General features: G+C 36.5%; 1 protein-coding gene across 1 annotated transcript in view; it reads left to right on the forward strand.

The window, feature by feature from the left end:
- Positions 1-1,236: 1,236 nt before the first annotated feature.
- Positions 1,237-25,344, forward strand: part of PIK3CA (phosphatidylinositol-4,5-bisphosphate 3-kinase catalytic subunit alpha) — a 43,000-nt gene continuing 18,892 nt past the window's right edge. The window contains exons 1-11 of the mRNA XM_019474333.1: positions 1,237-1,685; positions 4,834-4,979; positions 12,156-12,269; positions 13,840-14,253; positions 15,790-15,999; positions 16,658-16,908; positions 18,556-18,801; positions 19,672-19,757; positions 21,655-21,760; positions 22,782-22,934; positions 23,044-23,178. Coding sequence (XP_019329878.1) covers positions 13,902-14,253; positions 15,790-15,999; positions 16,658-16,908; positions 18,556-18,801; positions 19,672-19,757; positions 21,655-21,760; positions 22,782-22,934; positions 23,044-23,178 — 1,539 coding nt within the window. The 5' untranslated portion in view covers positions 1,237-1,685; positions 4,834-4,979; positions 12,156-12,269; positions 13,840-13,901. The remainder of the gene's footprint in view (positions 1,686-4,833; positions 4,980-12,155; positions 12,270-13,839; positions 14,254-15,789; positions 16,000-16,657; positions 16,909-18,555; positions 18,802-19,671; positions 19,758-21,654; positions 21,761-22,781; positions 22,935-23,043; positions 23,179-25,344) is intronic.

Raw genomic sequence — 25,344 nt, forward strand, 5'->3', positions numbered from 1 at the left:
AATGGAAATGCAGCAGACTGAATACAGTGTATGTAATTCTGGATCTGTCTTCTCAGTCTGAGCAGTACTTAATGGTTTTGTGGCCAGTATGTTGTTTTGTTTTATATAGCATGCATTTACACTTCAATTCTAGAAAAGTATTTTTCTAGTTAATTCTGGATGCAGATTTTTGTGAAAGGCAGTCTAAGAAGCCTGTGTATTTCAAACAAGAAGTGTGAGGGACAGTGGACATCATAACTTGTTCTCTATTAAGAGCGTTCTTTTCTTAAAGCCAGTAGAGCAGGGAATAAAAGCACTTAGCAGGCATAATTGACCAAGTACACTTGCTGGGAATGTTTATAGTCTGTTTTTTAAAAACTGTGCTCAAATACTTGAACTCTAGAAGTGTAAAAACAAAATTCAAAGAAACCAGCTTACCTTTGTGAAATTGAAGGGGAGAAGAATGATGGAGTACTGTGAAGCTTTCACCTCTCTGGCACGTTGTTGCAAACTTGCAGCAATAGAAGTAAAAGACTACTTCAGTCTAGTTTAAGAACAGTTGGGTCAAACATAGAACTTAAGGTTCAGCGATCTCTTGTTTCATGCCCCATTGCTTTTTACCAGTAGAAGGTTAGATATACCTCAGATTTTTTTTTTCTCTACCCATTAACAAATTTCCTTAAATTAATTTATCTTCATGGATTTTTATGTAGGAAAACCTTGGCAGTTTTGCGTACAGCTTCCGATTAAAGAAATGCTTGCAAATGTTGCTTTTGAGGATCGTGAACCACAAAGCACATTTGTCGAATACAGGAGACTTATTGAATTGACTAAGACTTACTGTAAAGTTCCCTGAAATTTTGAGACAGCTGAGTCACTTTATTGGCTGTACATTATGACCCTCTTCTATGGCAAAGAAATGTAGAGAAACATCCCTTGGGTGTTTTCTCTCAAAGTCCAAACAGAAAAGAAAGAAAACTGGAAGGTTGCCTCCTAGATTGTACAACATGTCAAAAAACTTATCTGTCATTGAGACTTAACTGTTTTTGTTATTTCCATACTAATTAGTTAGTCTTTTGCCAATACTTAATGTGGCAGTTCATGGTGATGAATGGCTCATGCCCAATGTGTTCCAAGACTGCTCCTGATTTTTAACTCTTGCTGATAACTTGGGTCATGGTCCTTTCAGACGCATGGATTTTCTGCTGAGATTGCATTTGTTGTCTTGGAAAAGTGTCTTAAACTATCAGCTGTTTAGCTGTTGATCCTTGCAGAGGACACTAAATCTGCAAGCAAAAAATGACTGCTTGTTGCAACCTTATTCCTTCTTTTAGCTATTAGCAGTCAACAAAGAAACAAGTTCTTGAACATCCTCAAAATGCAAGAAACCTTGAATGTTACTGAAAAGAAAATACTCAAGATTCAGCATTTCATCTGAGACTAATCAACTATAAGCAGAAATACCTGCCTGTTCTGTGATCTGAATCTAAATAAACAAAATTTTTCTGACTTTGGCATCTGACTTACTAGAAGAGTGATGAGACCAATCTCTGCAAAGATGTAGGCAAACTAAACACTGAACACTTGAAAATACAAGCACAAAAAAAGTAAGAATGAGCAGAGAGTAAAGACTCGTTTGCCAAGCAAGCAGCGCGGAGATGAATTGTTTCTTTCTCGAACTCAACAAATATGCTTTGTGTGATGAGGTATGTTATTATCCAACTTCAGTGCTTGTGCCATTAAGTTACTTTTCATTAAGTCTAGAAAACACTAGCTTGACTCTTGACTACAGGCATAGTTGAAAAGATTAAAGTTAATAGTGCTAACATAAGGAGAAGTTTCTAGATAGAGCTAGCTTTCTTTGGGAAAAGGGAAGTTAAAACTTCCATTCCAAATTGTACTCTAAAATATGCTGCTTGTGGTCATCAAACTGCTTAGATTATAAAACATACCACTTATTCTTCATTTTTGTATTTATGTTCCCAACTCTTAACAGAATAATCAGCAAATGTTATGGCTGGATTATAAAAGTGGAAGTGCTACTAATAAAACTGAAAATTGCTCTTCTGCCTTCCAAAAAGTTTATGTGGATGTTGAACAACCAGTTTCACTTACCAGTTTATCAAGGCAGTCTCCACTGGTGGGAGGAATGTGATTAATATATTGTATTTTATCTTCTTGCAATTTCATGCTATCACCTCTGAAATCTCCTTCAATTTTGATGTTAAGTCCTGTAGAAGAGCACTTGTCCCAAGAAAATCTCTAGCGTCTAAGTGGAAGAGATGATTTTTAAACAACATCCAGACAACTTGAATAGTCTTGATTGTGGTGTATAATTGAGGATGTGTACAAATAGGGTGCCTGTGAGTGCCACTTTTAGTCTAGCAAGTTTGTTACAAAGAAGTTTGTTACAAAGATTGATTTATAATAAATTATGTTGTGTTTTAGTGTAAAATAGTAATATGTGAAATTGAAATGCTGTCATTGTAGATGATGACCAGTTATATGAATTTTTGAGAAGTAGTCGCTAGCTAAAAGAAAGCACTTAAAGTTGATTTTAACATTCTAATTGAAAAGGTAAAGTTTAACTGTTTTTCTGATGTTTAACTGCTTACCAAGGTTGTGGTTAGTAAAATTCTAATAACTTGTCTTCCTCTTCAACTTGCTCTGAAATGGAGAATAAAGCACTGATGTTGTTATCACTGCTCAGCAGCACTCCCTTGATCTTAGATACCTCCAGCTTGGAATGTTTTGACATGTAGGGGAAGATGGCATAACTACCATCAAGAGATAAAGGATGAAAATGGAAGCCAATGAGCAATGAAATGGCAGAGTTGATACCTGAAGAAAAGGATAGCAAAACCTATTACTGACTGTGGAAACTCTTCTTAAATGTGTTGTCAAATTACTTTGCAATCCAGCTCTTCCACTCTTCTTTCATCACCTTTTTTCCAAGCCTTTCATTGTACATCAGCAGATAGGATAGCAGATATCACAAGCAACTGCAAGGTGATAGGAGAAGTGTAACCATTACTATAGCTTCTAATTTCTTGCTGTCCTGGTGTGTGAGCAGGTTATTTAAAGAACAAAAAAGATGATTTGCAATGTAGTCACCCTTCCCTAATTGGTGGGGTTTATGGGTTGAAATTAAATCCAAAGCACTTAAGCTTTTGTGGTCTCCTGTTCTATCCCAGGGTTAAACTTCACCAGGCTGAAAACTGCTTCCAGTCTTTTTGAATATACACACCTACAAAAACATTAGCGAAATGTTTCCAAAGAACCATGTATTAAAAATACTTCCTTGTTTGTGCAGATGTATAAAGTTCTCTTAATAGCAGTGACTGACTGCTGCCAGTACCTCTTTGGCTTTTTGAAAATACAAGTCTTTCTTTTTAATGTATCTCTTTTACAGAGCTCTGGTTGTAGTAGTAGGCAGCATGTGCCTTAGTCTCAAAGCATTTAATCTGGATGTGAAAGTGACTTTCCAAGCTGGGAAGTAGAGAAATCTTTAAACTATTGTGGAGATGTTGCTGGTATTCACTGTTTAAATACCTATGAACTTATGTCACTTTCTTCTTTGGAAAGTTCATGTTAATTGCAAACATCTATTTAGGCAAATATTAGCCATTTCTTTCAGATGTAGTAAACACAAATTGCTGGTACCCTGACCTCATTAGAGAAACAACTTGGGTAACAGCTTGAAGTATAGGAAAGAGATGCACTAACAACAAGCTTAATGTCTCAGTAGCCCCACACTTGAAATCATGCTTTCGTGTTTGCACAACATAGGGTTTGCAAAGCAGATGCTTCTAACAGATATGTACAGAAATGATAAACATTTGGTTAAACATGCTGAAGAACCGTTTGTCAGTTTACCATAGCTGTGTTTATACTTCAGGCTGAAGCATGCAGGACCTAATGACATACATAGTCAAAATGAATCATGTTTGTTTGCACTTCAAGAACACAAATGCAGATATATTAGTGTCTCAAGAGTCATGATTGTTGCTGTGGCATTCAACCTGTAAATGCAGAGAGGAGTCCTGTTCAATCAGAGTCAACAGCTAGAACAAGAATAAACCTATGCTCCTTAAGGTTTCAGAGAAACTTTGGTTTCTTTGTAACTTACATAAAGCAGTTAAATATGCTTACAAAATCAGTAATTCAGTCAACAGTATTGTTTCACATAGAAGGCCCAGTTTTCTGAGGCGCTTAGGTGTAATACACCTAAGGGATCTGTGACCTTCAGGGAGATGAAGCCTGATGGGAGCATACAGTGGTGCTAAATGCTTTGCAGCTGAATAGCATCCTACTGTGACACTCACATGCTTTGTGTGTGGGGTAAGCAGGACAGCCTCAGTCTGCTGCTGTAGTAAATAAGGGTCTGTTGATAATCTTTCATGGAAAACTGTTGGTGCTTATCTTTCAGCAGGGTTATCATCTACTGCTAAATAAATATTTAGTTAATCACCATTGACTCTGTATCACAAACAAGTCTACTAGGGAGTAGTAATTATTTCTAACTGACGCTTGAAAAGCTGTAGTATCTTTCGGTTATGATTATAGCTCGTGTAGAAGTAGGCAACTACTTCTACAGGGCAGGCTTTGCAAAGAACTGGATTTGTTTCCCTGCTATTTTGTTCCATGTGTCTTTGTATAGGACGATTTGCTAAGAACTGTATTAATTTCAGCTGTTTATAGGGCAAGAATATTTAGCTGCAGAATTTTAATTTTTCATTAAGGTGTCTCTGCCTTTGTGTTAACTCTGCTAGAAGCTTCCTTCTCTCAACAAATGGTTTTAAAAAGGGAGTTAAGAAATACCTCAATGGATAATATATTGTTTTGTTTTTTCAGTTTAGGAGCTTAAAGAAAAAAAACCTACTTCCATGGCTGTTGCTGAGGCATGTGGTTCCTTACAAATGCTCTATCAGAAGTGAAGTTGCATCCCATCCTCTGTTTGCCAGTAAATAAAAGATAAAGATTTTTGCTAACGGAATTCAGTAAGTCCATGCAGACTAAACCCATACTTTTATAAATGCTGTTTGGCTACACGAGTCAGTTAAGATAGAATAAATGGAAAGCTAATTTATATTTGGATTATGAAACAGAAACTTCTGTCTTCCAGTTCACTGTTCTATGCTTAATACTAAAAATCTGCAAAGTTGCAAAAATACTGCTATCCACTGCCACTCCAAAACTTTTTCTTATACACATTAGTTGTTTTCAGGGTCTGGAGTAATTTAGTACGGAAAAAACACTTTATCTCAATTTAAAGTTGCTGTCGGACTCCTTCCTAAGAAATGTTATGTGGGAAGTACACAATATGCTGTAAGTCAGTCTGAGTTTGATGTCTTTTTCAGCTGCTTCTTAGTAAAGGAAGGGCTCACAGGGTGGATGTTTTGAGTAAAGATGGATGTAAATTAATAAACAGAAGTGAGCCTAATCTCAGTCAAATTTTCTTCTGAACACACATTTCTCTCTGTGCCTTCCATCCAGAGGAGCTGGTCAGGTGAATGTTGTAGACTGAACCCTCTTGATACTGTTGCTTGTGGCAGGGAGGCAAGCATAGCAGTGTGAGGACTGCAGTACCTCCAGTGTTTTATTGCAGTTCTTTCCCTGCCCTTCTAGGTGTGCACAGTGGGAGGGGAAATCTTTCCTCTTTCAGTACAACTGGAGGTTCATCTTGCTGCAGCAGAGAGTTACTTCTAAAAGCCAAGGTGACATGCCTGGGGGGGTCAGCACCAGGAAAGGCCCAGTATCTGAGTTACAGCTCTGTTACACAGCTGCTCATGTTAGGTGAAGATTCAGACTAGACCAGAGTGCAGAACACCTGGATTCACTCTGCTGTGGCTCCTTGTCTGTGTGCCAGTGCTTCCTGTTTTTTAAAGATCCTGTTTACTGTCTGGGTTCCAAATATCCCAGGAAGGTGGGAGGATGGGAAGAAACATGGAAAGAGAAGTAAACAACATTATTTAAGGTGGAGTTTTATATTGAGAGATATTCAGCATTTTTTACCTATCTAATCTAGTTTCATGAAAGACATTCTAGAGTAATCTTTAGTTTACATTGTCTTGCACTGATTTCCAAAAGCAGAACATTTCTGCATGCGAAACTTGACATTGAAGCCCTTAGTGTTTGTAGCAGGGAGCAGAATATGGTTTGTGGTGCGCTTTTACTTCATGTTCTTTCTACTGTCAACATAAAAAAATGTTTGTCACCCATATAAAATAGAATATTAAAGAAAAATACATAATCAGAGGAAAACCTTATTTCTATTGGTACAAAATGGCATTCTTCTCTGATTTTGTTGCCGAACTTTAAGGCTTTTGATTTAAAGAGCTTGAAAGATCGAGTGCTGCTCATTGAGCTTCAGAGTGCACACCTAGCTGTGGAGGAACAGCACCAACCAGAACACAGCCAGGTGGGAGAGTAATTCTCATCCTGCTACATAGCAAGCCAAGCTAATTGTTGAAATAATGAGTAAGCTGATATGTGAAGTGTAAAGAAAAGATGCATTGCTTTTCTAATGCTTTGTTGTGCTTTGACTACTAGTCTTCTGTAAATAACAAAATCCTTTCCTTTGAGGTGAAGCTAGACATGGAATTACTGAATGATTTCGGACTAAAATGGAAGATTTAGTTCCAGGCTTTCCTTTGTTTAACAAAGAGGGAAAAAAAATCTGCCTTTAACTGGAAGAAAATGTTCTAGGACAGACATTCTGCTCTTGGTATGTCATGGGATCCCTAGGGAAAAAGCACAATCGCAGTGGGAGTTGTGGAGGTCACCAGCAACTTGCAAATGTTTCTTTCTCGTGATCCTGTTTTCATGGCTCCCAGATAGTGAGTGAAGCTATAAACAATATGCCTGTATAGATGGGGGAGGGTGGGCAATAAAATGAGAATTTAAAGGTCTTTTGGTTTTCTTGGATGAAAAAAAGGAAAAAAAAAAAAGACTCCAGCAATTGTAAATCTTTTTAAATTGTTTCTCTTATTCTCGTTTCAGCTGTTTGATCCTATATTTTTTCAGTAACAGGTAACATATATGTTACTTCTTGGACAATATTTTATAGCAAGTTCTTTTTTTTTTCCAGATGACCTCACCATTAATTTTATTCATGGTATCTGAAAGTCACTACAACCAGAATCCAAGAATATAATATTCTGAAACAAAAAAAATCTGCATGTAAGATAACTTTAAAGAAAACAGCTTTGAAACATAGTCAACCCAAGTTCTCATACCTAACTAAACTGAAACAACTTTTTCTAATTTCCAGTGAGATTTTTACATTCACAGGGAAGAATGATCTTGTATTTCTGCTGTACTATAATTCTACAGATGCTATCAGTAATGTTAGATTTTTTAGCTCTGTCTAGAACAAGGCAAAGGTACCTAGCACTGTTTTTTGCAGGGGGGAAGAAGTAGGTAACTACAAATAAAATTGGTAATGTTTGGAAATACTTGCCTCTTTCAGAAGGAAATGAAATGCTAAGACGACAGTTTTGTTTTCCTCGAGCTGCTGTTTGTGATCAGATAAGCAACTCTGTGTATCTGTGCCTTTTCTGTGAAATAATAAGGATGAAAGTAGTACATAAGAAATATGAAGACACAACTGCAATACAACAGTCTCCTGCTTTCTATTCTAAACAAAGCAATGTTGCTACTGTTTAAATTTTTGTGTAATAATGTTTTCATAGAGGGCAATTTCAGAGATCTTTGTACTAGTCTTCCTGGATTTTGGAAAAATGCCAGCTTGGGAAGCAGGAAGAACAAAAGGACAGTACTGAAAATATCTAGTCTGGGGCAGTCTTACTGTCACCACACAGCAGGTTTGGACAGCAGCAAAATTAGACAGGCAACTCTGCCCAGTTTTCTTCATGGTGAGTTTTGGAGTGCCTGATGTGTCTGAAGATGAGAATAAAACATTTTGGTCTTTAGAAAGTTTGAGATGTCTGGGACAAAGTGGAATATTCCGAAATATTGTTACTCTTGTCCCAGGAATATTCCCCCCCCTCCCAACTTTTGTCTCAGGGATTCCACAGAAGTTAAAAAAAGCTTATTTGGGGACATACCTGTAGTTGATACTTATGTCAGTTTGCCAGAGAATCAAGAAAAATCATATAACCGATGCATGAGTGTGCAGTAAACTGGAATCTATAAACATAGTTGGATTGTTTAATGAGTAGAAGACTTTTCTTAAGGCAATGCTAAGAGTCTAGAGGAAACTTCTACCTGGAAAAGAAATCAAATCTAGACACAAATCCTAATGAGCAGCTCTTTGATACCAAAGATACTGCAAATTGTTATAAAACATGGCTATGTCCTGTCTATGAAAGCAACGTAATGGGATTTTTCTTGTGACTGGAAAAACTAATGGACTTCAATTAAAGTGTAGTAGTTTACTGAATGCCTAATTCAGTTTTAAGTATGGACCGATGAAATTGTATTGAGTGTTTAGTCTGGCCTTTTGAATTGATTTTGAAACACTAGCTGATAACAATGCGAAATTATTCGGTTCTCAGTCACTGGAGTGTGTGCCTCTTTGCATAATAATCTCAACTTTATACATTTAATACAGTATTACAGTACACTTCTGCTTCTTGCTTCCTTCTGCACTTGCTAGATTTCTTGCTAGTTGGTACAACATAGATGGAAGAATCTCCTCTTGCAGAGCCTGAAGAGTAACTGTAGGAGCTTGTGCTGATGACAGACAACTTTAACAATAAGTCTCCTAAAGTGAACAATTTTTTTCCCTAGACTGGCCCACAGACTTGCACAGTGGGTCTTCACCTGCTTTATAAGACACGCGTTAATGTTAGATGGAGTTCCTCTCTTTGGAGAATATGCCCACAGATAATTTACAAAACAGGGAAAAAAGCCTTATCAGTTAACCGTGCCAAAAATTGCCAAATATTGATATCTGTGTGGAGTTGGTAGAATGTTTGCGAGTGATCTCTAGACTGTGAAAATCAATTACCTTCATCTAATCTGTAAACAAATAATCTGTGAAGATGCGTGTTCTCTTAGCAAGGAAGGGTTCTCCACACTTTCTGACAGAAGAGCTTATGAAAGTCATTTCTCGCTTGTTTTTTTTTAATGTAGATTCCACCTGTACTGAAGAGTAACAGGCCTCCTTTTTAGCAAGACACATAAAACTTAGATCAGTGACACTCCTGTTTGCAATTCTTCTTGCAAAATGTTAATGTACAAAAAACACTTAGAGTAGAAAAACTACTGCCAGGGTGCCCTGCTGAGCTGTAGATGCATGGGGCTTTTATGTGTAAAAGTGTGGTGAAAACAGCTGCAGTAGCCTCAGATGTCTCTAGGGGAAAATATATGTGGGGTTTTTACTCAAGTTAATTTGTCCCAAGCTTAGTTTGCTTAAATTATGAAGATAGAAAGTACTTCTTTGAGTACTAATGTTAGGAACCAATATTAACTCTCCTGCAGTACAATTCTTACTGAATTTCTCCCTCACTGAGCTCCATTCCTCAAGGGCAAGAAATTCTTTTCAGAAGAAGTAGCAGCAAACTTTGAAAAGGTTTACATGAGACCATCATAAAGTTAACATATTTGTATGTCATCAAGAAGGCATTAGAAAAATAATTGTAGGCTGTAACTTGTAATATAATATTCAGTAGAATGAAATTGAGTTAACCATGCCGCTGTAGTTCTGCACAGTTCAGTGCTGTGAGGTGATAAAACTGCCATTGTTTACCAAAAACCAATTTTCTAAACTTGGAATCCCTTATTCTAGATGGTGTAGTTGTTTGACTGTAGGGATTTCTATCCTGTAAGAAAATAGATTATATAAATTCACATTAACATGGAAAGTGTATCTGGAAGCAAGTAGGAATCGGTATTTTGGGATGCATGTTGTTTAACTTCCCTCATTTTTCCTCCATGTATGCCTATTCTTTTTGAATGGCATTTCAAAGTTTGATCACTGCTAGGTTGGGTGCTCAGCAAGGTTAGTGATGGAGAACGTGCTGAATGGATCAGGAAGGCTGTAATGAGTTGAAAAGAATGCGATTTGATCAGTGAGTGTCTGAGTTTGGCCTTTCTGACTATCTGTGGTATCCCAAAGCTTTTGGTAGGGGAAAAAAGTTGAAGGTGTTTTTGTCAGGGCTTGCAGGTGTGATGTAGTGTTCATTTGAAGTGTTTGCGTGTACCCTCAGTTGGATTTAAATAACATCTCTCTAGAATTCTCTTAAAATTATAGTCCTTTTACTGTCGAAGAACATAATTGATTCTATTTATTCCAGGCAGCCTTCCAGATTTGAAAGTGTACACAGAAACACAAGCTGCCAACTATACTTCAAGACTGTTTCTGTTTACATTTTTGCTTTCCAAATCCAAACCCTGGAGGCGTGCTTACATGTGCAAGTAAAATGAATGCGCACACAGAATGACTATATGCACCATTCCAGCAAATGTCTGTATCCTAATTTAAAACAAAAGTTACTGTTTCGGTGCAGTTGCTCTAAAAAGAGTGTAGATTTTGGGGTGTCCCTTTCGGACCGTTTGCAATTCTTTAAAGAAATGGTATTGAGTTGGCGTTTAACTTTTGACATTTTTAAAAAGCCAAGGTTGACATTTATTTTGAAAAGATACTTGTCTAAAAGGATTTAATATGTGTGTGTGTGTGTCCCAGCCCTGCCTCTGTTGAAGGATTTAATGTGTGTGTGTGCGTGTGTGTGTGTCCCAGCCCTGCCTCTGTTTCCTTGTTAGCAATTATTGGTGGGGAGGGAGGAAAAATTTGCAGTGGAACCACAGTTTCTGAAGCTGAACTAGCTCAGCACTGCTGCAGTTGTGCTCGCTCTCCAGCATAGACCCTAGTGTTCATCTGACTCCTTGGTGATCTCAATAAGGCAGCTAAAATAGCAGAAGCTAACCCAAGAAAGGAAGAGTGAGTAGTTCTCTGCCACTTTAATCCGTCTGACCCTGTAATGAGCTGGCTCAGGGAGCACCGGTGCCAGTGTGATGAAGAATGAGAACACACGCCTTGGGCAGGGAGAAGACGGGCTCTTACAACTGTCACTTCAGAGGAGCCTCAACAGGATTGTGGAACTGAACTTAAAAGACTGCTGGTATAAACTCAGTCTGTGTTGTGAATATTTAATTTGATAGTGGTCCATCTATATTATCATTGTATGTGTGGACAGAAAAGTTCTTATGACTGCATGTTCTTGTTTTGTTTTTTTCATGCTGGTATATGCCTCAACAGTAATGTCTTTCTGCCTATGCTTGTAAATAAGAAATGTAAATAAGCATGTGATTCACCAGTATGGAGAGGGAGCCTTGTTCATGCTTTGCCTGATCATAAAGATGCTATTTAACCTTCTGTGTATTTTTTTATCTGTAAACTGAGGATAGTTATCAGTAATTCAGAATTCTCCAAGTTACTCTAAATGGTGTTATTTGGGTTCATTTGTAATGTTTTGTAATTGGTAAGCTTTTCAAGTTTGGCTTTTTAAATACACTTTGAGTGTGCTTAGAACTTTCCATTTCAGCATCTGCTCACTGAGACTGTTACAATGATGAGGAAAATAAAATGGCTTATTTAAGCTCTGTTTTAAAAAAAAAAAAAGTCAGTTGCAAAGCCCTTCTAAATACGCATGAGGTGTTAGTGGAAAAGTACTTTAGTACTTTTGGTGATATTTTTAAAAGCCTAAACTACAACTACAAAGGAGGGATAAAAAAAAAAGACAACCCTATTGCTACTCAGAGTTGCTTAGGAAGCAGTGGATTTGGGAAAACATCATTTTCATTCTAATGCTTCTTTTTAAGAACAAGAACTGAAGCGTGGCAAAAGCAGGTACTAGATGTACTTGGAAGAAAAGAAATGAGGCATTATTTTTACATACATAAAATTTTATATATTTAGATTTATAATTTTATATATACGTAAAATTTATCTATATCTATATAAAAAGATATATTAAAAAATGCTGAGCAAAGGGCAAGCATAGCATTCATTGCTTTTCCACAGTTGGAGCTTTCAGAAAGCTGATAAAACAGAAGAGGTGTGAAGCTGTTGGTTTGGGTTTTTCCATCTTTTCTGTTAAGAAAAGAAACTAAGTTTGAGGGGGCGTCCTAAGAGGGTTCTCACCTTAAAAGATGACTAAGAACGGTTTTAGAATTGTAGCCTGGTAGTTATCCTAGCCCTGTGCTTTCAGGACACTTGGTTGATGGAGGAGGCATGATGGACGATGGACTGCTCTTTAGATGTCTGTTGCTATTACCCTCTCTCATAAGGTACATGCTGAAGCTAATGAAATTACGGGCTAAGTGTAAGTAATGCACTATTTGAGATTTGCATAACGTGATGGCCTCTGTGATAACTTACTATTCTGCAATGAGAGCTTAAGTTTATGGTATGTAGTTCAGTGAAAATGTCTTGCTGCTCAGTGACTATGTAAACGCGTGCTCAGTTTGGACCTTGAATGTGGTGTGCAGATATGATTGTTCCCCCTCTACCTTGCAAAAAGGGTATGGTAAAGGTGGAAGAGATACAGAGAAGATGACAAGGATTAACAAAAATATAGAATGACTTTTGGGCAGAGAAGGACTAAATCTGGGACTATTATGGAAAAGAAGTAGTGGGGAGAACTTGATGGATCTCTGTAAAGTTAAGAGCAATGAATGCAAAGATAAGGAACTCTGTTTCATTACAAGAGGATATCAGGTAAAAGTAGCAGGCTTCAGAATAAAGAAAAGCGAATATTTTGTAACATGGAATGTTCTTCACTCTTGTCACAGGATGCGAACAGCTTGTGTGTGAAAACTTCCTGGACAAACTCAATAGTTCATGATGGATTTCTTTCACAAATACATTAATATTGCCTCTGGTTAAGGAAATTAAAAATAGATAGTGATTAGGAGAGTTTATTGATGAAGTAGCACTGCGTGCCTGCCTAGTTTTTCTGTTATTTGTTTGGCATCTGTTCTTGGCCACTGGGCTATAAGACATCTCTGCTCTGTCGAGATACAATTTTTCTTGTACCTGGTCTAAGCTGGCATAAGGCAGTGCTGATAGAAGGTCAGACACATGTTCCCCTCCTTTCCTTTGGCTTGGCAAAGACATTTGTGCAGCTGCCAAAGGGAACTAGAACAGGGAATTGATCCTAAATAAAACAAGCCCAACCAAAAAGTGTTAATGGAGCTCAGTTCTTCTGTCTCATTCATGGAAAAAAGGGTTTGTTGCTGCTGTAAGTAGCTTATATTGATCTAAAAAAGCTAAGGACAAGTTTTCTGTGTACATGGATTCTTAAAATCAAGTTTAGGGGGTTTAGTAAATACTTATAACTATTATGTTAGTGATGTTTGAATACTTAAGAGGTTTGGGATGAGAGAAAATTTAAAAAAAAAACAAACAAATATTGAAGCACTGGTTTGGCTAAACTGAGCAGAGTTGATGGTTTGTGTCTCATCCAAATGATAATAAATGTTTCTCTTTCCAAGTTAAAAATTTGAAGAACTGGGTTTGATATTTGCTTAAAAATTGCTGTAATAATAATTTGAATATTAGATATTTTCATCCCACATGCTATTTAAGTGTTCCAATAATAAATTATAAACTTCAGGTAAAAAAATTAATCCTCTATTTTTTTAAGACCATATGTGTATTGGCATTTTTCCCAAACTAATGTGATTCTGCTATTAACTGTTTTATTTGAGTAGATATTTACATCAAATACAAGTTCCTTAGACATCAGTTTTATGAAGTCTTTTTCATGAATGTGAAGTGTAGCCATGAATATTCATACACAATTATAAGCAGTGTTTGAACAATTTTATCTGAAATTCCTTGTGATGTTTCTATCTGAAATTTTAATATTTAAATTTCTGATTTTTACTTAGGTTTACTTGTATGAATCACTGCTTGAAAAACTTCCAGTACAAAGTTATCTAAAGACTTAAAAATGCCTCCACGACCATCATCTGGCGAACTATGGGGCATCCACTTGATGCCACCGAGGATCCTTGTGGAGTGTCTTCTCCCAAATGGAATGATAGTGACTCTAGAATGCCTCCGTGAGGCCACCTTACTAACTATTAAACATGAACTCTTTAAAGAAGCAAGAAAATACCCTCTCTATCAGCTCCTTCAAGATGAATCTTCTTATATTTTTGTAAGTGTTACACAAGAAGCAGAAAGAGAAGAATTTTTTGATGAAACACGGAGACTTTGTGACCTGCGACTATTTCAGCCTTTTCTAAAAGTCATTGAACCAGTAGGTAACAGAGAAGAAAAGATTCTTAATAGAGAAATAGGTGAGATTATCTCTATTTAAATACAGCTAATCTGTTAACTGGCTTCTCCTCTTCAAAATACAAAACAAAGAATTGAAATGGGTTGTTTGTCACCTGTATCTGTCAAAGTTTGCATTTCATAACTGTCAGTTGTTGCATCAAATGTCCAAAGATGCTGATCATAGTAAAGCTGACATTCATAAACTGTGAATTAACTTTTTTGCTGTTCTGTTTCACTCACATGTAAAGTCTTTGCTTTGTACATATTTGTAGTTGTATGTGGGTTAGAGGATATTTTTTGCTTGTCTCTTATTAGCAGGGTTTCATATTATTACAGTGCGAAGTCTGTTCTATTGTTTGGGAAGTCAATCGTAATTTGTTTTGAAGCTTACAGAATTGTAAATTCTGGATTTAACTACAAATCTTAAACTACATTTGTGATAGCACATGTTTTAATACTGCTCTATCTTGCTTAGAAAGTAAACTTTCAGAAATGAGGTGGTTTTTCCCCCCTCCTTCCAACAAAAAGAGCATGGGGAGGGGAGGGAAACAAAAACATCTGAGGTTGGAGGGGCAGAGGGGAGACATATTGTGATGTTTTGCATCATCTCTGGAGTAGCTTATTTTCCATTATCCATTGAGAAAGCACAGGGAGACTAGCATATGTTTCAGCATCTAGGTTAGTATCTAAATTCAGGCACTACAAACATACCTACTTCCATTTAGTTGCTAACAGATGTACATTGCTGTGGTAGAGACTTCTCAACTGGAAATACTTGTTCCTGGGGTGCTCCTAATTGTTAAATTATTTAATTGTTATGAATGCATCATAAGTAAACTACTTCTGTTTTGTAAAGCTTAACCTGCTCAGGACTTAGGGAGAACAGTGGTTAGCTAACCATGCAACAGGACAATCGAAAGTTTCCATTTGAACATTCATGCATAAATAATTATTTATGCAAGTAATCTCATTAAAGTAAATGGAATTACATCTGAGACAGAGGACCTGAGAGAAATAGACTCTTATTACATGAATCTGTGCCAAAGAGCTAAGCTCAGTATCTCTGAGTGCTTGTCACATTTTCAGTGTAGTTCATTAAAAAAATTGAATAGCTGTCATTCAGTTGTAAGCAAAGTTGATTATGGTCCTAATAGCTACCAATAATCCTGCCAGGGTTTTAGAAAAAAATTGGACATCACAGCTCCTCTGGTCCACTTAGGAAACTTAGTGCTGACTTCAAAGGAAGTTTATTTCTGGTTGTTTTCCTCCAGCAGGAGTGTTAGCCGTGAGAGTGGTGATTTAAGGCTTCCAGGATCTTCAGTGAATGTGCACCTGTTTTCTAACCTTTTTTGTGACTGCTGAGTGCACTTAACTTTAGAACTGCATTGTTCCTGAATGAAATGAAACAATTATGTATACAAGTAGAAGCCAGTGGTTAACACAAATATTTTAGGTTGTGTTTTGCTTCAAACATGCTCTTTCTGTTACTGATAGAAGGAATCTTTAGCTTTAATTATCAGTTACAGTTGTTTCCTCATGTTTCTTTAATGCTGTAGGTTTTGCTACTGGCATGCCTGTCTGTGAATTTGACATGGTTAAGGATCCAGAAGTACAAGACTTCAGAAGAAATATTCTTAATGTTTGTAAAGAAGCAGTGGATCTTCGAGATGCCAATGCACCGCACAGTAGAGCATTATATGTCTGTCCTCCAAATGTAGAGTCTTCGCCTGAACTACCCAAACACATATACAATAAACTAGATAAAGGTAAGATAAATATTTACAGCAGAAACATAATGTTTTCCGTGATTGAAATCAAGGAGTACAGCTGGTGACTTAGGTAAATCATTGTTTTATGTACTGTATTTAGTACACTCTAGCAATATCTTACACCTTAAGTTATGCGGAATAACTTTCTTGATAGAGTGTAGATTCAAAAGGAAGACAACATTTAAAATTATATTTTTTGCTATTCTAATAACTAAATCTTGAACTATAACTTGGTAGAGGTGATTTTTTTTTTTTAGTGGGCAGAAACAGCTTGTTGGCTTTGCATTTTTCTTTAACATTCAGAAATCTGGAATTAAATGATGCTGAATCAGTGAGTCATCTTGCAGTCCTCAAATATGAAACAGTTACTGCTGTTTTCTTGAAGGCTGAATAGTCAGTAGTATTCGGTTAATAAAAATATTCTTAACCTCAAGGAGTAGAAGTTTAAATTACACTAGAGACAAAAATAAACTGAGTGCACATACTTCCTTGAAGTTATAAACCCTCTGTCAATTTGGGCTATGAATCTTGTCTACAGCTTTCAGCAGTACTGCAAGCAACTCTCGGGGGGGGGGGGGGGGGGGGGGGGTTTGGGTTTTTGTTTTGAAACTTTATTGAAAATGATAGGCCTAACATTATTTTACATTTATTCTAGGGCAAATTATAGTGGTGATATGGGTAATAGTCTCACCAAACAATGATAAGCAAAAATACACCTTAAAAATCAATCATGACTGTGTGCCTGAGCAAGTTATTGCTGAAGCAATTAGGAAGAAAACACGAAGTATGTTGCTGTCATCTGAACAACTGAAACTTTGCGTCTTGGAGTATCAGGGCAAATATATTTTAAAAGTGTGTGGCTGTGATGAATACTTGTTAGAAAAATATCCACTGAGCCAGTATAAGGTGAGTAACATAATGGATTTATTTTGAAGTACACTAAAATAATTCAAACTTGTGAGGGAGAGAAGTGATCAATTTTGACTGGCTTGCTTTTTCATTAAATTAATCCAAAACATAGGAAGTAAAAGTGTATGCATCTTTAAACTAATTGGCTAATGCATGTGTGTACTGTGCATATTTGTTGCTGTACGTGCTTCAAAAGAGGAGGGGGAAGAAAAGGTAATTTAAACTAGGATTTACATCATTGGTGTAATTTATCTTCTTTGAATGAAGTAGCTTACCTCTAACATTAGTGATAAATCAGTAGTAGGTACTTTCAGAAATACCCTAGATTTCTGATGGCAAGAGATGAATTATGCTTGAATGGGGTTGATGTAATACAAAAGAAAACTCAACCAGATGTTAAATTATGAGGCAACCATTGCTACTATGAATCTTGTCCCTTCCCCCTTTAGGGGTGGAAAAAATCTAAACGAATTATTTGTTTTCCTGTTACTTACTACTTTAAATTTTTTTGTCTTATTAAATGAGTGATAAACTTCCAGCACTACATAAATCATTGTTAAATCTTTCTTGTGGCTGGGTGCCCTTCATTGCCTGGGTTTTGTTAGTGCTGTGAGTGTGAGACAGAACTGCTGACAGAAGAGCATCTGAGCAGCCCTCTCCGGAGCAGACAACAATGTTACCCTGTAGATTTCCTGACAGACTGCTGCTGCTTCCTCTTTGAGGAATGTATTGTTGTAATAAACAGCTTCCATTCCTTCATTTAAAATGGTTGATGAATCTGCTCTCCAGAGCACTGGGGGAGAGAAGTGGGGTGGGGGATCCTGAGTAATGGGAAAAGCAGCTCTATTCTATGGGAGCTGGGGAACAAGTGCAGGCATACATGAATAATTTTGTGCAGTTGCCTTGAGATCAAACGGTAGACCTATTTGATCTAGCGTGGCTTCTTCAGAAGTATCTGGTATGCCTTTACTGTGCTGCAAAAGAGCTTGCTAATTACATTCCAGGGCTGGACCTGTCTTAACGCATTGTATTTTGTGGTACTGTTGCTGGACTAAATGCTCTTGACACTCAGTCCTGAATGGACACCATACAGGCTTACAGCTAGAGTCTGTCAGGATCAGTGCCGAGTGTAAGGTAATCAGTACAGCTGAACCAAAAATGAGTGTGTCTGCCATTTGTCTTGTGCTCTCTGCCTGTGACTAGGAGTATCAGCCACCTGTGCTAGGTCTGCACAGCAGACTAGTACAGCAGCATGCTGTGCAAAAACAGTTCAAATGCTTCCAGGAACAGCTCTAATCTGGAAGCAGTCTGCTTTGTTTGTGCTGCACTGTGCTGGAGCTAAGGAGCACTACAAGAAACCTGACTTGTAATTTTGTCAGCTCTGTTCTCTATGTCTAGTTCAACCTTCCACTGTTGTAGATGTTGTTCATATCTCAAAATCTGTATGAAGCGCTACTGTGCAATCCTACCCAACAACATATTTAGACTGTTGGATGTTATAACTATAAATACTGTAAAGGGTGTACATATAAGGACAGTGATAAGCTCTTTTAAAGATGCTTTTACTTTTATATTTTTCCTGAATACTTCTAGGTATAGATTACCAAGAAAAACATACTGATTTTTGGTTTTGTTTTCTTGCAGTATATAAGAAGCTGTATAATGCTTGGTCGCATGCCCAATCTGATGTTGATGGCTAAGGAAAGCCTATATACCCAGCTGCCACTGGACACCTTTACAATGCCATCTTATTCCAGGCGTATCTCTACAGCTACACCCTACATGAATGGAGAAGCTACAGCCAAATCACTCTGGACTATAAATAGTGCTCTCAGAATAAAAATCCTCTGTGCAACCTATGTAAATGTGAACATCAGAGACATTGACAAGGTAAGGCAAATGCTGTATGGCATCATATGTGATTTTCAGCAACTCATGGCTTTCCTCCTGAGTTTTGTGTCCTGTGCTTACGTTGGAAAAGATGTTATTTAACATGCTAGAAAATTAGACCACTCTGTTATTTAAATTTAAGTACTCAATTCTAAAAAATATAGCCATGTTTTAGATCTAAAAACTCTTGTATGCTCCTTAAAAAGCGTGAGTTGTGGCATTTAGCTAAATATTCTGCCTGATAGGAGCAGGACTCAGTTTGCATAGTTCACTTCAGCCAAGTATGTAATGGATAGAAAAACAAAACCCATGTTGTTATCTATATTCTGAATAATTATTATGTTTAAGAATGTATTACAGTAATTGGCAGTACTTTTTATGAGGGGATGCTGGATAGTGTGCTATCTTTGTTTTTGAAAAGGGAGGTATGGGGAGATCAAGGACAAGAGGTAGGTAGGGTTCAGTCCCATTGAAGTCATACTACAAGCCTGGCTCTAACTTTCTCGGAATTTGTTCAGTGTTTTCTTTCACTATACCTTGGCACAGGAAGAATTGAGAGTAAATTCCAGGGGTTTTTTTAGAGTTCATTTCAAGTTTATTATTGTATTTTTTTAAGAACTAGTTTTGCAATTAATGAGGAAAAAGACCAAAACATTTTTTCTAGAAGGGTATGCTTTGTACTGTGCTTCACACCTTGCAAAGCATGAATGAATTTGGGTTGGGGAGTGGTGGGGCTGTTTGGTTTTCAGTTTTTTACTTGATGAAAATGAAAGGGTAATATGTTGCAATCATAGTATATGTTGATAGCACTGAAAAAATTTGTTTACAGTAACATTTCAAAGACAGTACTAATATCAACATTGTTTTCAGATCTATGTTAGAACAGGTATCTACCATGGAGGGGAACCTTTGTGTGACAATGTGAATACTCAAAGGGTACCTTGTTCTAATCCCAGGTAAGCTGAATAATTGAACGACTATAGAGAACCTGACTTACAGGGCATCATAAATGATAGCACTGAAGGAGTAAAGACTTGATTTAGCCATTATTCAGGTAGAGCTTCTTGCTGGGAATTCCTTGCCTTAAGTTTTGTAAAAATATTTTTACATATCCCTATATTTATAAATAGAATTAATTTAATTCAAACACAAGTATTGTCTCGCATATAGTAGTATAGTGTTTTTACTGAACAGATCTGTTTTACATGTGCATTTACAGTTGCCTCTGAAACTCCAATATAATTACTCATTAATACTGTGAAATCAGCATAGCTCTAGGTGACTGAGCTCTTGTTTTTTGACTGTGGATGAATAGCAGGTGTTCCAGTTGCAGGTTCAGATTTCACTTTCAGCATGAGGCAATGTGATGTAATGTAACCTGTAAATTTGTTTCAGTAAGGTTGCATAGTGTGTTCTAAAGCAGAACCACTGTGTGGAGAGATGGGTATCATTTGCTAATATGGAAGTGACTGCTAGATCTGGGCTGATTATTTTCAGGAGACTTGACCTACTTGACCTATATTATCTGGAAAAATAAATCACATGAACTTAAAAGTGCAAAAATAAGTTTTATATAAGCATATATAAACACACTGAGAAAAGTATCTAAAAGAGGTTCCCATAACTTTGACTAATGAGGAGGTATGAAATTTCAGCATCTGCTAGGATTAGATGCAAAGTATGTGTTCAGAAGTAAATCTTGACTTGCATTTTCTGTCTGACTTAGTCTTTATTAATACATCTTGAAACTTTTTTGTCTGTATGTTTTCTATGAATATGACAAGGTTCTATAATTAGAGGGCCTAATAATATACATAGTTGTTGAAAAATAGCCTCTCCCTCTGAGTTGCCCTGAACATAACTATACTTGAACTGGTAGTTTAACTGTTTTAGAGAGAAAATCTTCTTGGAAAGGTGGTGAAGGGTATGGCTTGAAAACATGGATGTAATCACACAGATCTGTGTTACATGAAATGAACATGTAAGAAAAGTGAATTAAAGTTTATCTCCTAATTTCTTCATTCTTACAGAAGGGCTTGGACAGTTATTTCTCTGTAAAACTGCTTTTAGTAGCTACAGACACATTGAAAAATTAATGCTGTCCTTGGAAGCTGCTGCCTCTTCCAGCTGAGAAAATTCAGCATGGCAATCTGCTTAGGAAAAGAAACTGTATTCAGAAGTTCCTCTTCAAAAGCACAGTTCTACCAACTGAGAGATAAAGTCTACTTAGAGAAGTTCATGAAAACAAAATGTGTATTCCTGTAGAACCAATCTGTGCTCTTATTACTATGGTAAATAGAATAATATCTGAGTTAGGAATATTGCTTTGGATTTCTGTGTTACATTTCTGTGTTATATTCCCATCTTGCAGTTACCTTTTTATTTTCTAGCAGTTCAAATTAATTGAGTTCTGAAAGTTATGCCGCATTTTTCCCACTTGCTTTTTTTCCCTGAAGTGAAAAATATTTCACAAGCTAAACCTTACATTAGTGTAGCACATACACAAATCCATTATCTTTAGGTTATAACTACGCTGACAGTTGCAGTCAGTAGGTTTGCAAGAGCAAAAGTGAATGAACCTATTACTAAGTTTGCAGGAATTGAACCTAGCATGACTTTTTAAACAGTGTTGGTGCTAGAAGGCTAATCGGGGAAGTTTCCATTCCCAAAAGGAGTAGATGTGGTTGTATGCATGTAGGAGGACCTTTCTTCAGTAAGAAAGTGTACTCTTTACGCAAATATACAGTTTAGGTAGGAATATTACAAATGCTTTTTAGTACAACTGTTGATTGAATGCAGTTGTCTCCATGCTCTCCTTTAACCTAGTTTTATTCTGCTTTTTAAATCTTACAGATGGAATGAATGGCTATTGTATGACATGTACATTCCTGATCTTCCACGTGCTGCTCGGCTCTGCCTTTCTATCTGTTCTGTTAAAGGCCGGAAGGGTGCTAAAGAGGTAAAATACTTCATGGCTTTAATACACTAACGAACAAAAGCTACTTAAGTCAAGATTGGAAAGATGGTAAATGCTGTCCTGGCAATGAGTCTTAGTGCAATGTTTGATTTGCATCTCATTAAAATAGGGGGGTTTCTTTTCTTGTATCTTATTCAGACCGCTGCTTTTTTGTGGTCAGAAATTGAACAACACAGAAAAAAGCTTATCCGTTCAACACTGGCAATACAGTATAGATACAATTTACAGACACAGATCAGTGTTAGTGTTTTGAGGTGCAAGTGTCTTTAAACTCAAGTTTCTAAACCCACGTTACTTACATTTATTTAAAAAAGGCGGTATTTATACTTGAATTTAGAGTTGATTTTTAAAGTAAAGACGACTTGTGTTGCTTTAGCATTTGATGCAAGATCCTAAATAGCGATTTTTAAGAATCTACATATGGCATCTAATTCTAGCCACCAGCATCATTACATACTGGGTTTGAGAGTGTCACAGGTACTATATAGTTTTTTTTGTCTACAACTAGGCTTACGAATCTTAGAGAATCATAGAATGGTTTGGGTTGGAAGGGACCAAAAAAAAAAAAAAAAAAAAAAAAAAAAAAAAAAAAAAAAAAAAAAAAAAAAAAAAAAAAAAAAAAAAAAAAAAAAAAAAAAAAAAAAAAAAAAAATTCTTTATGTCCATTCTAAACCTATTGTCTTTCAGTTTAAAACTGTTGCCCCTTGTTCTGTCACTACAGGCCTTGGTAAAAAGTTTCTGTCAAAAAAACTCTCTCTCCATCATCTTGAGTTATTTTGATGTGGGGAAAATGTTAGCATGTGTTTGCAAGTGTTCTGATATCATTCTGCAGAATGACTGCCACAACAGTCGCTCGTAGAAAAATATAGTACAGCTTGAAAACCTGCTTTCTGCTAATCTGGGAATATAACAACTTGCTCTGGGGTGAAAATGTTATTTCTTCTGACTCACTCTGCAGTAAGGAATAGATGACACTGAAAAATCATCTTTTAATCTCTTTAAGGAGCACTGTCCTTTGGCTTGGGGAAATATAAACATGTTTGATTACACAGACACTCTTGTATCTGGAAAAATGGCTTTGAATCTTTGGGCAGTACCTCATGGGCTGGAGGATTTGTTGAATCCTATTGGTGTTACTGGATCAAATCCAAATAAGGTAAATATTTGCATGCCAGTTTCCTCTTCAGGGAGTACATTTTCAAAATATGCTGTATTATAATTAGTATCATTTAACAGAAAAAGTAATTTAAATTTCCTTTACATAGGAAACTCCATGTTTAGAGCTGGAATTTGATTGGTTTAGCAATCCTGTAAAGTTCCCAGATATGACGGTGATTGAAGAACATGCCAATTGGACTATATCACGTGAACTGGGGTTTAACTACAGCTATGCAGGGCTGGTAAGGCAAACTCCCCTTCTGAGATCAGCTACTAAAATACAAAAGTATTATTTATTTTACTCAGTATATTAGTGATAAAGAGAACTTTTTTCATGTATCCTGATTTATTGTAAAAGCAAGAAATCAATTTTTTGTTTTGTGTTTAGCAGAGTGAGCAATATATTCTTCCTTTATATTACCAGTAAACTGACCTAATGCTTCACTGACCAACCAGAACACTTTAAAGAGAAACTGTCTTACTGTCCAAACTGTTAGAGCCTTTTTGACATTTTTTATATCGCTAATTCAGATGTCTAAACTACTTAGTTTAACTTTTCAAAAGTTGTAATTCTCCTTCAATGATACTGTTCTGTTTTGTTGCAATTTCATGTCTATAGGTTACAAAAGAAAGTCTACCTAAAGGTGCTTATAACTCTTTACTGGCTGCTTAATGGACTAGTTATGACCATAAGTACAGGGAATTCTAAGGGAATTGATTGGCATATACATGAGTGTAGTCCTTTATCTCCTCCCTTCCATGAAGAAAATCTGTGCGTTGACAATTGGCTTTTTGGTGAGGTTTGGAGCTTTCTTAAAAGCGCATTTTGTATGATTAAAAGGAGAAAAAAAGAAAAGCAGTAAAGCTAAAAATGCTATGTATTTAAAGACAAGGCTGTGAAATTAGTTGGTATGTTTTACATTTTCTTCTGGAGGCTGGTTCAAAGACTTGAGAGTTTCACACAGACCACAAAGCTCTCTTGGGGAAGAAGAGTCTCTGGGTGGAAAGTTTCGCTGTGCCAAAAAGTGCGTAGGTGTCAGTAAACTTCCAGTTTGGGAATTCTGGTGATATTTATAACAGTCCCATCTCAACATATCTTGAACAAAGGGTTGTAGGCATTTGATTTCTCTTGGTACTCCACAGGAAGTCCATCACAGAGTGGCATATCTGCTTATGGTATATATTGTGACTGAGTGCAGGGCTCTTAAGTGTTTAAGGACAGCTGGCTTCTCGGTAAATAACACTCCTTTGCTATAACACAGCCTATTACCTGGGCTTATATGCTCAACTCATTGTTTTGTTCCATCTGTAGGCAAAAATAGAAAATGGTGAGGAGAATAAGCTCTCACTTCAGTGACAAAGTAATGATCAACTGACACTTTACAATTTAAAAAAAAAAAAACCAACTTTCTGAGGTAGAATAAAGTCTCAAAATTATTGCCTTTTTTTGTGATAATCCTTACAGTACTATAGAAGGTCATAGGCTTTCTCCATATTTAACCACTGTTTGCATCAATGACTAAGTTGACAGGGAAACAAACTGTATATCACTGCTTTGGTCTCTCTTTCTCATTATTCGTGCAGCTTTTCTTTCAACCCTCCTTGTTGTCTGCCAAAATCCTCTATTACTTCCCCTTTCTTAAATTATTTCATTAAATGTTTGGTAAGTTTGAACATCACTAGTTATCTCTTAGTATTGTATTTGTCCCCTTAACTTCTTCTAATGTGTGGTGTCTTCAGGTCTGAAGCCAAACTTTCTATATTTAGGTACTGTGCATATTTATAGCTGTTTGTAATATTAGCTATGTTCAGTGAGTTAAAAGGCAATGTGTTGTTACTCATTCAAAAATCGGATACTAGATTACTGTGTGGCCATATTTGAAAGAGGTAAAAATGCTTATTTGAAATGGTCAAAATCAGCAAAGCAGTCGCTGAGGTATGACTTCAATATGAATGTTTTTGTTATGATACAAAGAGCATAACTTTTTTGTTTAACCTTGAAATGCATTGCACTGCATTTAAAACCAATACATACTTATAAGACATCATTTATAGGTCCATTAATATCTCAAATATGAAAGAATTTTCAAATATTAAATCTAATTTACTGTCCCACAATTCATAGAATTTCAAGTTTTTGGTGTTGACCGCAACAGGATAAATGCATTTTCCTTCTGGGCTTGACCTAAACTATGATCTTTCTGACCCACTATGCAGGTACATTTTATACTTTTTTGACTTTCACTTATTATTTAGGATGACTCTTTCAGAATCAAGATGAATGTGTACAATTAATCACTTGTTCAATATCAACTATTTGATCTTATGTCAGGATTAGGGTGATTATAAAGTCATTTATCCATTAACTTCCTTACAGAATGACTCTGGCTTTGCTGCTTGCACTGTAT

This window comes from Aptenodytes forsteri, unplaced genomic scaffold, assembly GCF_000699145.1.
Source record: "Aptenodytes forsteri isolate BGI_AS27 unplaced genomic scaffold, ASM69914v1 Scaffold72, whole genome shotgun sequence".
Classification (NCBI taxonomy): Eukaryota; Metazoa; Chordata; class Aves; order Sphenisciformes; family Spheniscidae; genus Aptenodytes; species Aptenodytes forsteri.